This window comes from Phalaenopsis equestris, unplaced genomic scaffold, assembly GCF_001263595.1.
Source record: "Phalaenopsis equestris unplaced genomic scaffold, ASM126359v1 Scaffold000134, whole genome shotgun sequence".
Classification (NCBI taxonomy): Eukaryota; Viridiplantae; Streptophyta; class Magnoliopsida; order Asparagales; family Orchidaceae; genus Phalaenopsis; species Phalaenopsis equestris.
Genome location: NW_018164576.1, coordinates 3027202 through 3040071, shown reverse-complemented (window position 1 = coordinate 3040071; position 12870 = coordinate 3027202). Strand labels below are relative to the sequence as shown.

Sequence of the window (12870 nt, the reverse complement as noted above, 5' to 3'; positions counted from 1 at the left end):
AAGTTTATTTAGGAGTGTAATTATGACAATAATTTTAATATCACTTGCAGATTTAGTTGAACCTCTCAAAATTATAGTCAACATCCAAACCTTGATTTTTTACATTCATGCCACTTTATGCATTGTGTATTTCATTTTTTAAGAGTTTAAATGGTGTTATTTTTTATGTGATGTGAAATATTTTAGTGATTTAAAATGTAGAAAATGCAAAGCTTGTGTTAGATATGTAAATGCATAAGAATTTGGTGGTTTGCGTGTAAAAACCTCTGCTTTATTTTTATTGAGAGATGGGCTTTGTAAATTGGCCTCTTGCCAATAGCATCAGACCATAGCTGTTTTTTTTTATAAACCCCCAAAAGACCTAAGGTTTGTTTGGGAGTGATGCATGTAAATTTGCATGCGTTGTGCGATTATGACCGCTAAAATATATATTTTTATTTTTTTAATTGTTAGAGTTGGCTCACTTTTAATTTTTTCATGGTCCTAATAAGTCACCGCACGCACAATTTACGTAACAGTTTGGAGCATAGGGCTCTCATAAGAGGGATTGGAGCTACTAAAATAAAATTTGAAATTGCACCTATTCAAATGGGTGCGAAATTTTGCAATTAAATTAACTTAAATTTATTTTTTTTAAAAAAAAAAGAAAAAACTATTCAAATGGGTGCGAAATTTTGCAATTAAATTAACTTAAATTTATTTTTAAAAAAAAGAAAAAAAAGAATGAAACCATTATTGTATGGACATGCTAGGGCCCATCACATTATTAAAGACACATGACAAGCATTACAAGGAATAGGAAAACAACAGCACACCTTCCCCAGTCCAAAACAAAATCCCTCAAGACGACACACTAACAACACAAATTTATTACATAATTAAAGATAACAATACTAATAATAACACACTCATACCAAAACCATCCTTTTCCCTAACACGCGCCAATACAAACCAAAACACTGATCAGCATCTCCTCCTTGCTGCGCAGAAATTCGATGATGAATGAAATGGAGTTTTTTTGTTTCAATTTTCCTTTTTTAATTAGGTTTTTCAGCCCCACCATGGATGCACTGCAACTCCACTCTGCCTGAGCTTATCAAAGAGTGCCAAGCATTCCCAATTAGCTCTTTTCGTCCACTTACCCTCTTCCTCCTCCAGCTCCTCTTCCACCTCTCCATTCTTCCAATCGCTCCTGCATTCCAGAAACAACTCATCCACCAGCTCAAAGGCCTCACCTTTTACCAACTCCTCCACCACCTCCGCCTCTGCTTTCACCACCACGTACTCCTTCCTCACGCTACTTCTCAGCCATTCCCCCACATCTCCGCTTCCTCCGCCAGTCGGCGGCGGCGGATCAACTACATCCACCCTTACCATGTCAAACTCCTTATTCCCCGGATACTTCTCCCTAAACCATCCCTCAGCCCCAATTCTACCCGGCGAGCCTATATCCACAAAAACCCTTCTGGGATACTTATCCAAAGATTCTCCGATGAGTTTCGGCAGGTACCTTATTCTTTTTCGATGCTTCTCCACCGCCGGAGGTTCCAGTAGCGCGTCCACTGCTGCTTGAACATCATCTTCTTTCGCTTCGGGTACTGATAAAAGCCGCCTCCCTGGCTTTCCGCCGCCTGCATTACCGTGGTAGAGCTTCTTTACGGCGATGATCGTGCGCCCGATGTTCTGGATGTAGATCATACGGTAATTCGCCGGTAAGTTGAAGGGCTTAACGGGATGATTTCCTAGCCGGAACGCCACTACACCACCGACGCTGACGGCGGGGTCGATGAAGCGAAAATGAGCGTCGTTGAATCCTCCGGCGACTAGGAAGACGAAGTCCAGAGACTGAGCGCTGCCAATCTGCGGGATCTTGCGTTCTGGCAGGCAGTAAACGCCATTGCGCCGGAGAAGGGGCGCGTGGATCCCAGGGTTTCCGAGGAACAAAGAGCGGCCGTGGAGCTGGATCAGGCCGTAGGATTTCATGTCCTGGAGCAGCTTTGGCATGTAGAAAAGCTCGTCTTTGGCGGAATGGCCGTCAATTTCACCGTCATAATCGGAAAATAGAGCCGATCGGAGCCAGGGTAGCGAAAAGAGGACGGCGGCGAGAAACACCGACCGGGCAATTAGACGAATGAGTCTAGGGTCAGGAATTGGGATCACTAGCTCGTCGCGGGAAAGCTCCGCAGCGGCGTGGCCGTCGTTAGTCCGTCGAATCGTGCGCGAGCAGGCCTTCATCGTACCAATTTAGGCCAGAACCAGGAGATCGCTGGTTCAGCTGCGATCTAGAGTAAAAACGAGAAAGAGAGAGAGAGAGCGAGATGACCGGCGGAGGACGTTAGCGGGTGCAGAATCGAGCAGCGGTGTGGTTACCACCCACGAGAGCCACACGGGAGCTTAGGGATCGAAGGGTTAGGAGAATCAGCTGGAGAATTCGCTGGACTTCCATGGCAAGGTTACTACCGCGGTACTCTTCAATTCGGTGGTGTTGATCGTACGGCCCCGCTAATTATGGTCTCCACCGGCGGTGGGAAGGAGGCAGCCGGACGTATTTCCGGACAGCAGTGGAAAAAAGAAAAAAGTGGAATGTGAGTACCGACTCTCCGAGGGCTTCTTATGATCCTGATGCTGGGGACGAAGACGGGGGGTATTTTTGGAAGAAAAAAATATTGTTTTTAACAGGCTTTATTTAAATTTTGGTTTTTAATTTGAGCATTTATTTTTATTTTTATTTTTATGTTTATTTTGGGAAAAAGTGAGAGCCACCCTCAACTTTATTTTAAAAAATATGCCCAGCTTAATTAAGAAAAAAATCAATGATTTACGATTTGAAAACTCAATCTACAACTCATACAAAGGTCTAATTATTGTGGCACGCAGAGTTGTCTGCGCTCTCCGAACATAGCAGCGCATTGCGGCTGTATGACAGTGGGACCCACTCTCATACAAAGATAGCACACTAAAGATGACACACCAATGAAACATATTAGGCACTATAGACACAATAACACTAAAATAACACCACCAATTTCATACATAGCCGGGCAAACATACTCTGAAACAACTTTGCCAAAAACAATCAAGAACACCATCAACAACTTTAGGTACTAGACAACAACACAAGCAAACATGATCTAGAACCTTCAAAGAAAAACAACCAAAATGAAAACGAGAAATAATAACCAATGATAACCAGGAGAAAGAATAATGAAGAAAATACAATCAAACCAAAAGAAACAATAGGAAAAACATCAAAAAGAAAATCATTGTAAATAAATGGATTCAATTAATCTAGAGCTCAGAATTTACTGATAGTAAAACATTAAAGTTCATTACAAGATTTTGGATATAAAAAATATTCAAAACCTAGTTGAATTGTAACGGCTGGAATTCATCAATACTCAAAAATCAATCTTAGAATCAATGAAGAAATGCAAACTTATTAAAGATAGCGATCACAATAAAATAACTCACAAAGAAAATACAAACAACCAAAAAACTGACGACAACTCAAAAAAAAAAGCCGACCAACAACATTAACCAACCAGTCAAAGAAATAACTACTCCTCAAAGGAACAAGCAGTCCCAGCCAACCAGATCCAAACGACAACACGGCAGAGCTGAAACCCTTAAGCCTCAACCAACAACAAAATAGAGCAAAGAAAAACCAATAGAAGAACATATTAAATAGCATCCAACAATGATAAACACAATGGTTGTATTTAAAATGAAATTGCTGGGAAACAACAATGCTTAAAAGCTCAAATCAAACTCAGCAAATAGAAAATATCAAGGATATAAAAAATTTCTGAACGACAACCACAAGATGAGAAATTCCAACAAAAAAAAACAACAAAATGGATTAAACCCACAACAAAAAAACCAAACAACTAAAGCTCCATCATTAACACAACCAACAACAACTAAAAAAAACTAACCTGATGCGTGATAGAAAATTCACGGCGGTAGAGTAACGGACCACCATTGTACGAAAATTCAGTACACACACAGATGAAAGAGAAACAAGCGATGATGACTCCAGAAGTTTTTACGTGGAAAACCTGCAAGGGAAAAACCACGGGGTTTGGCTCAGTTGCGGAAATCAACTATTGATTGTTGATAACAGGAATCCCCTGTCCCACATACGGGAAAGAGAAACTATATTTTTTAGATTACAACGTCGACTGACGACGTCTGGTTGGTGGTGAACGATGGTGATTACTGGTAGTCGATGACAGTTGTCACAGGTCAACAACGATGGGCGGTGGTCGTCCGAGGTCGGCGGTGGTCAATGGTGGTCGGCGGTGGTTGACGACGGAGGTCGGTGGTGGTGCTGAGCTGCAACTTCTCCTTGGCCTCAGACTCTCTCTCTAGACTTCAGCTCCTCTTCATGTGAGGAATGGGAGTTTATTTATAGTGTTCTGAGTGCAATTAATGCAGGAATATCAACCATTTTGATTGGACGGTCCAGAGAGTTTCCTCTGATCATGTCGCGTTTAATGGACACTTGAGTGCCTAAACGATGTCAGAATTGATTGATCTTGGGCTCATTGGATTTGTCTTGTCGAGCCGCTCGATTCGAGTATAAACTTGCCAGTGTCGACATCTGTTTGACCTTCCAAATGTGTCCAGAAATCTTTCAGTTTAATGACTTGATTTGAGCTTGATTTGACTCGAATTGGACTAGCTTTCATATCATTAGGTATGTCTCATCAAGCCGATCAGTTTGACTATAAGTTTGTTGAAATCAGAGCTCTGTATGAATTTTTATCATGATTTAAATGTTTCTTGTTTAAAATATCGTCGTGAAATTTCTGTTATGCTTCGAGATTTGTGTCGGATGATGAAAATTTGTTGGAGATGTATCATAACCAGCTAGAGAACTAATAGCAATCTATATAAATAATCGATCCCCAACAGAAGAAACCCAACAACAATTGAAAGCAGGGTTTCCAAAGAAATAATCGATCCCCAACAGAAGAAACCCAACAGGCAGAGGTAAGCTAAAAATATATGGGCATGTTGTATAAAAAAATTATCTTAATTTATTAGAATTCTCTGTTTCGAACCATCTAAGACGACTCTGTCTAATCTTCTCTGCCATTGGTGCTACGCCAACCCTTTCATAGATATATTCGTTTCACATTTTATCTCTTAATTGTAAAGCCACTTATCCACCTAAGAATTTTCATCTAAATAACACTTAACTTAGTTTTATGTTTCTGTTTTATAGGCCAACAACCAGACATAAAGCATCACATGTTTCACCATCATCTTATAAAATTCTCCTTTAATTCTAAGCAGTACTTTTCTCCACTTCATCTATCCATCTTGAATTCTGAATTCTACTAATAGCATCCCCATCTATATCACCGTCATTTTGAACAATAGACCTGAGATATATAAAATGTTCACTCTTTTTAAAAGCCAAGAGAGCACAAATAGTCAAAAACAAAATATAATCTACACAGCAATAAAATCTACCCAACTCATCATGAAGAGAGCAAGAAGCAACTAGAGACATTCAATGAATCAGTTAATATTAGATAGAATGAGTTTAAGATTACTAGCAAGCAAGATAATAATGACTTTGTAAATAGTATTACATAAGAAAACATATATATAGTTATTAAGACAATTAGTTTCTAACTTTTAGGAATAACCACAATAGTTGAATGCTTAATCCTATGAGTTAATTTGGTTGTAGAGAAAAAATACTTAACAATATTAATACAATCTTTTTCAAAAATATGTCAAGTATCTTTGACAAATTTTAAAGTAAAACAATCATGGTTAAGACTCTTTTCAAAGACAACAGAATGAAAAACAACATTTTATAATTATTAGAAAAAATCATAATAAGACCAACATTATCATTAGCATAAATATTATCAATAATATCATCAAAATCATAACCATGAATATTCAGCAAATCTCAAAAAACATAATTTTGCTATCAATATCATTTGATGATGCGAATTTTTTTTATTAACTTGAATCACCTTCATATAATTGAAACCATGCTTAATTTTAGCTTTTTAATAGTTAAATTTAGTATCATTTTTTACCTTTTGAGAAGTAAGAACATCTTCCCCTTCGTTTAGCTCACTTATAATCACAAGCCACAAAATTAATGATGTCTTTCTGATTTAAAGAAACAAGGAAAAAAAGATCTTTATTATTAGGGCTGCGTTCAAGTAAACACATAATATCATTCTATTATTTTCTTAATTAGTAATGGAAGTAGATAAAGAATTATAAGAATACTAATGTCATTTTTTATAAGCCTTTTTAACAACTCTAAGTTTATTAGCTAAGCAAATAAAGGATCGCCACTGATTAGATTATTTTAAGTAGTACTAACCATAAGAGTAAATTTAGGAAATTTACTCTAATAGTTCTTATACATAAACCTACAATGCAAATTAACAGAATTACTTAAGCAAGCTACGATTGAAGCATGATCAGAAGAAAGGGATAAAAAACATTATAAAAAAAAAGATGAAAATGAACAAAGCAAAAGGAATTAAAAAAAAAACCTATCAAGTAGATATTAGATGGGGTTATCTTGTTGGTTACTAATCCATCTTAAAGGACAACTCAAATTCACTATTAAGCCCTCTAATATTCCAAGTCATAATACCAGGAAAAATCATAAGGACAAGTTATATATGTGGATTACCTCCTTTCAGTCTGCCCTTCTTGATTTTAAAAGGAGAAGGAAGAGAATAATTAGGTAAATCATCTTAACATTAGGAACCACATGTGAAGACTTCAATTGAATAAAGTTTTGAGAGGAAACTCTCAGATTTTCGTAGGAATTAATAATATTTTCATTTGAATTTTCTCCAATAATATAATTAATAAGTAAATTATTTAAGTCATCAACATTTCCACTTGAACAGTCATAATTTCTTGAAGAACTATTGCCACCTATATTTAAGCCAAGAGTAGAACTAGGATTTGTAGGAAACACAACATTATTTACAACATTATCTTGAAAGGCAGTAACAAAAGTTGGATTAATATTCTAAAAATGAGCATAAGCAGGTGGCTTACAAATAATTCTATGAGATCTTTGCAAAGGAAAATTTATATTCATATTCTTCCCTCTAAAAATAAGAGTATCAACAAAAATGACATTTTTAGTATTATTAGAGCAAGAAATAGAATTGTGAGCAAAAGTGGAACATGATTAATATGGAAGCAATTTTCACTCATAAATAACATGCAAAATAATTTCTTGACCTTTAACAACTAAAATGATAGAATTAGGAAGTAAAGAACAAATATTAATCTGAACATTTACCCTTGCAAATGTCAATCTAGAACTCTTAGTCATAAGAGGGTCCACATTTAAATGAATACTGATTTTGCTAGCAATCTTCAGAATACCTTTCTTCGACCAACAACCTAAAAGCAAATTAGAAAATTTCACCCAAATATGAATTTAAAATCTTCTTTCATAGGTTTAAAATCATGATTTCACATTTTGAAAATAAAAGCCTTACTATTATTATGCCAATGTCCTTAAAAAATGACCATCCCAAGATCCTTCGTGCAAGAGAAATTTAAAAGGAAAAATCTCTATAAGTGGAATAAGAATTACCTCGCCTTTTAATTTCTAGATTCTACTAATGGCTTGAAGAAAATTATTGCAGAAGCATCTTTTGTTCAACACATATCTTACCAAAGTTTAATCACATTATCTTGATCTATCTTCTACTTCTTAATTCCAAAAGATAATTTATCATCATCAGAAGGAACAAATGAGAGATTGAAGTTATAAAGGAAGAGTTACCATGAAAAGAAATCAACCATTTCTTAAGAACAAATAGGAGAGAACAAAGAAAGATCCATAAAGAAGAAGAAGAGTAGAATGCCCAAAATCCAGAAAGAACATGAGGAGAAGATTCAAGAGAAAGATCTTTCGTCATATTTTCCACGAGATATGAAAAATTGAAATGAACTTTAAAAATGTTAAGTTGTACTCGGGAAAACGCTAAACTTTCTATCTCTCAGATACTTTATCTTCAACACATGTGAGCCATCACTCTCATTTAATCTCACATTGCGAAATTGATCTCCCCTAAATAAAGTTATAATTAGATTTTATTTTTTAAATAAATAAATAATTTTTAGTTAAAAAACGATGTGATAAATTGATTGAGTGTTTTTTTTTTTTAGATAATTAAAGGCACTCTGATATTTTAAACTATCGAACCGATGCATTTAATTGTGCTACAATCAAACCATTGAGAAATTCAAAAAAAAAAAATAGAGGTTAGGGTTCTATAATGAATTTTGATATTCGAGTGACAATATAAAAAATAGATGAAAGAAAATGCTTGATTTGTTAATAGCTTACATACCTTAAAATTAAATTTTAATTTTTATATAGATGTTATTTTATTTATGCATAAAAATTTGAATATTAGTTATAAAAAATTTAAATTAGTATTGTTTTCTCATGCGAGATGAAAGAATTGAGTGTAAGAAATATGCAAAGCAAAATAAAAAAGATTTGTCGTATGATATGTTTCTAAATGCCTTTTCTTTATATTTGAGTGCATTTAAAAAAATAAATTTATTCAGATGCACGTGAACGAACGGGGCCCACCCTTATATAACGTACATGAATGTGCCACGTGCTTCGTTTTTCCTCGAATCGAAAAAGTTCGTGCAATAATTTATTTAATCGAAAAGTACGTGAAAAAATTGTGTCGGGAAAGCGAGAAACGCTTTCAATTATAAAGTCACTATCGGAATTTTCTTAAACTGTGATGTGTGATATTAATTAATTATTTTTAAGATTTAGGGTGTATTTGGGCAGCTTTTGCGTGCTTATCCTAAAACGCTGCCCGCGGACGGGCCGCAGGGTTCAGCCTGCGGTCTACGTTTAGTATAAAAACTCAAATACTGTTTCAGATAAGCAGCCGAAAAAACCGCCCTCACTTATAAGCTGCCCCAAACTAGTGCTGTCAAAAGAGCTCGTTCTCCGCGAATAGTTTGTGTTTGGTTCGTCAATGAGTTTGTGTTCGATTCGTTCGATAAGTAAACGAGACAAATGCGAACAATTTTTTTTTGTTCAGTTTGTTAAACGAACCAAACATGAACATTAATGTGTTCCTTCAAAATAATTTAAAATAACTATATATATAATTTATATTAAATTTTATAAATTATAATATATAATAAATTAATAATAATAATATATTAATAAACTATATTAGTAATATACTAATTTAGATATTATATATTTGTATAATATAAGATATATAATTAATATAATTTATTATTTATATATATTAATATTAGGGATCTCAAACTGGCTCGTCGTTCGAGAACAGCTCGTGTTCGCCTCGTTCGTTAAGAAACGAACACGAACAGTGACTTCACCAACAATTTCGAACATAAGCTTATTTCAAAAAAATTAAATTTCGAACATAAGCTTATTTCAAACAAATTAAATTTCGAACAAACCGAACACGATCACAAGTTCTATTCGTTTGTGTTTGGTTCGTTTACACCCCTACCCCAAACAGGCTCATAATCTTAGTATGTGTTTGTATTTTGTACAAATATTTGTTAATTTATAATTATTGATAATATTTTATGTATATCTTGTAGTTATTAATTTAGCCATGTTTCAACAATTATACATCATGTATATATAATAGTTTGTAAGAATTTATTTAAAATATGAAATTTTATCGTTAAAATGATTATAAATTGAAGTTTTAATTCATACATCTCATATTTAAATAAAGTCAAGCTAAATCTATATTTCGATAAATTTTTCGTTTTATACTTTTACAATTGCTACAAATTCATGACATATTCTTTGATAATAATTAACAAACATATGCAACAAATAATAATATTGCAAATTTAGTATCGCAAACTACCAATTGCGGTAACTATAAGAAATTTTTATTTTTATAGTACCCGCAGGGTCTGTTTGGGGGTAGCTGCAGTTTTTTGAATAATCTGCTGATAAGTTGATTAAAAATAATTTCTTAATTGAATCATAATTGATTAAAACGTCTCCATCTAATAGTGTATGTCACTGTAGCTACACCAACCTGCTCACATATATATTCTTTTCATATATTTGTCTCTAAGTGAAAAGTCAATTGTAAACCCCATAAAAATCACTGGTTTTACACTTCTCGATAAAAATGTGAACGAAACATACTCGTGAATGAGTTAGTGTGGCTACGACGACAAACAATATTAGAGATAAAATACTGATAAATATTCGTCGATTATCGATCTTCGACAGCCCTAACAGCCTTAGTAGGTTGTTAACGTTTTAATTTTGAACTTAACCATTGTCGGCTTTAAAGAAATCTGAGTTAAAACTAAAATCATTGAATTTTCAAACGATAATTATTGTTTCGTATGAAGGGGCGTATAGGCACTTACCACCCGTTTCCAATGTAATTACATGTGTAACATTTAAATTTGTTTTTTTAAGTCCTATCAGGGCCAAAACATTTGATATCACATAAAAAAATATCATCATTTTAGTTCTTAAAAAGCGAAATATATCTTTTCATGCATAGATAAGATGACAATATGTATGTAAAAATTCGAGTTTAGATATAAACTGTGTAAATTTCATAAGAAATAAATTAAGTGGTACGTATGTAAACCTTCTTAAATGTTGAAGTTTCTAGATCTATGACTTGATAGTTCCAGAAAATTAAACAGCATGAAAGAACTAAATTTATGGAAATAATGCAAAATAAAAAGTTAAAGAAACTTACAATATATGTGCAAAAACGTTGTACTTATTAAATTAATTTTATTTCGTTTCTTGCATCAAGGCGGTGTCGTGGTGTAGTTGGTTATCACGTCAGTCTAACACACTGAAGGTCTCCGGTTCGAACCCGGGCGACGCCATGTTAGAATTATGTTTTCTAACTCGATTATGGATAATAATCTTGTTAAATCGTTGTTCTTTTAAAATTAATTATATGACTTATGTAGTTGATCACGGATTATTCTTTAATCCATGATTAGAAGAAATTAGCTCTAACGCCATTTTAAATAATAAATTTGATTGTTATTCCTTGAAATAAGCTTATGAAAATAATGAATTTAATTACTTGGTACTTTTATTATGATGTAACTGCTTTTATCAAGTGGACATGTCGTATATCTTAATTTTTTCTTTACATTTTCAATGTTCATTTGTTTGGCATTCTCCAACTTTTGGGGTTTTTTTTTTTTGTAAGGTTTTATATTATATAGATATATAAACCACAATTCACGCACGCTCATGTATTTAATGCGTATGTGTCGCCAGTTGTAACCTGTTAGTAGAGTAGTTTCTTTGAATGTTGTAAGTCAGAGGTTCAAATCCCCCTCATGCCAGTTTGTCGGAAGTGAGGGAGAGTGGCTGGATGCTCGTATAGTAGCCGCCGAATAATATATTCTGTGGTGTGTTGGTAGAGCAGCCTTTTTGAAGGTTGTAAGTCACATCAGGTCACGGCTTCAAAACCCATCATGTGTAGGGTGTGATAATCGAATATTTAGCATACCTAGACATGATCGAGGCTCTTATAATAGCCTCTGATCATTCATTTTTAATATATATATATATATATATATATATTAAAAAAATGACCGGATGATATTATACGACCCCCGTATATCCCTCATGCGCCTAAAAATTTGAGTATCACACCCTATATTCGAGAGGAATTGAACCCCAGACCAGATGGGACTTACAACTGACAAGCAGATCCCCGACCAACTGATTTGAGTATATATAAAATGCGTATTTTCTCTTTTAAAAATTAAGATAATGTTATTTTTAAGTGATATAAAATATTTGGGTGGTTTAAAAATAAAATACAAAATTTAAGCGTTAGATAAGTAAATTCATATAAATTGGGTGATTTTGTATGTAAATATCCCCCTTTATCAGGTATATTGTCCTTTGTTTCTTCATCCTCAACCTTCTCATCACACACCATGAGAAGTTGTATTGATTAATCTTTGCAACGATGTCTTGGGGCAAACTTCTCATCACACCAAAAAAATGACTAATTAACGTCTTGAATCTATGTCTTTGTAAAGCGTGTGAGTTTTGCTTCTGGCTCCTTACGGTTACGACGCATTATTTGAGCTTTTGGTATCTTCGTGATTATAGCAGTTCGGTATGACACTCTACCATTAGAGAGATTATTAGGTGTGGAGTCAGTTGTATCAATACAACAAATATCACCAATACAACAACAAAATTTGTACCTTCTGCGCCTATTTCATCCGCATGTAATAATTTTCCCCACTTTTGATTCTCCTATTATCTAAATACTAGAGTATAGATTCAAGATATCTAAATAGAAAAAACTTTGTGTGATATTTATATAAATTTCTCTTTAATATGTTGTTCTTTGACCAAACACATAAATTGATATGTGAGATAAATGGTGAGGCCTGAAATATATATTTGAGATTTCAATGCCTCCGAAGGCATTTGAGTTTTATTATTTTCTTTATTTTTAATTAAATTTTATTTGTTTTTAAAATTTAATATGTATGATAGAAAATATCAAAGTTTTCGCAAGGCCAAACGTACTGTCATCGGAGTCACGCCAGTGCCACCACATGTTTGACCATCCCAAGTCAACCGGCTGGCCACCCATAGCCAATTGGCCGGCCTTCAACATCTAACTGACCGACTATTTATGCCCGACCACTACTAAGCAAACTAGTCGGCCGACTATCTGAATCCGACGAGTCTCTCAGATCGAAATTCTCCATAAAGACTGATTTGGTCGAGCAAACGAGGAATTGTACCCCTCCTTAAAGCAAAAATAAAATTGAAATATTGTACTCTTGTCTTTTATTTGTAATAAA

At 34.2% G+C, this 12870-nt stretch overlaps 1 protein-coding gene and 1 non-coding gene across 2 annotated transcripts; one reads left to right on the top strand and one right to left on the bottom strand.

Moving 5' to 3' along the window:
* Window positions 1-718: 718 nt before the first annotated feature.
* Window positions 719-2333, bottom strand: LOC110021527. The gene has a single exon (XM_020720056.1). It carries the CDS (start codon window positions 2233-2235, stop codon window positions 1051-1053), a length of 1185 nt encoding a protein of 394 aa, XP_020575715.1. The 5' UTR covers window positions 2236-2333; the 3' UTR covers window positions 719-1050.
* Window positions 2334-10831: 8498 nt separating this feature from the next.
* TRNAV-AAC lies at window positions 10832-10905 on the top strand. The gene has a single exon. It is a non-coding gene; the product is annotated as a tRNA-Val (tRNA).
* Window positions 10906-12870: the final 1965 nt, after the last annotated feature.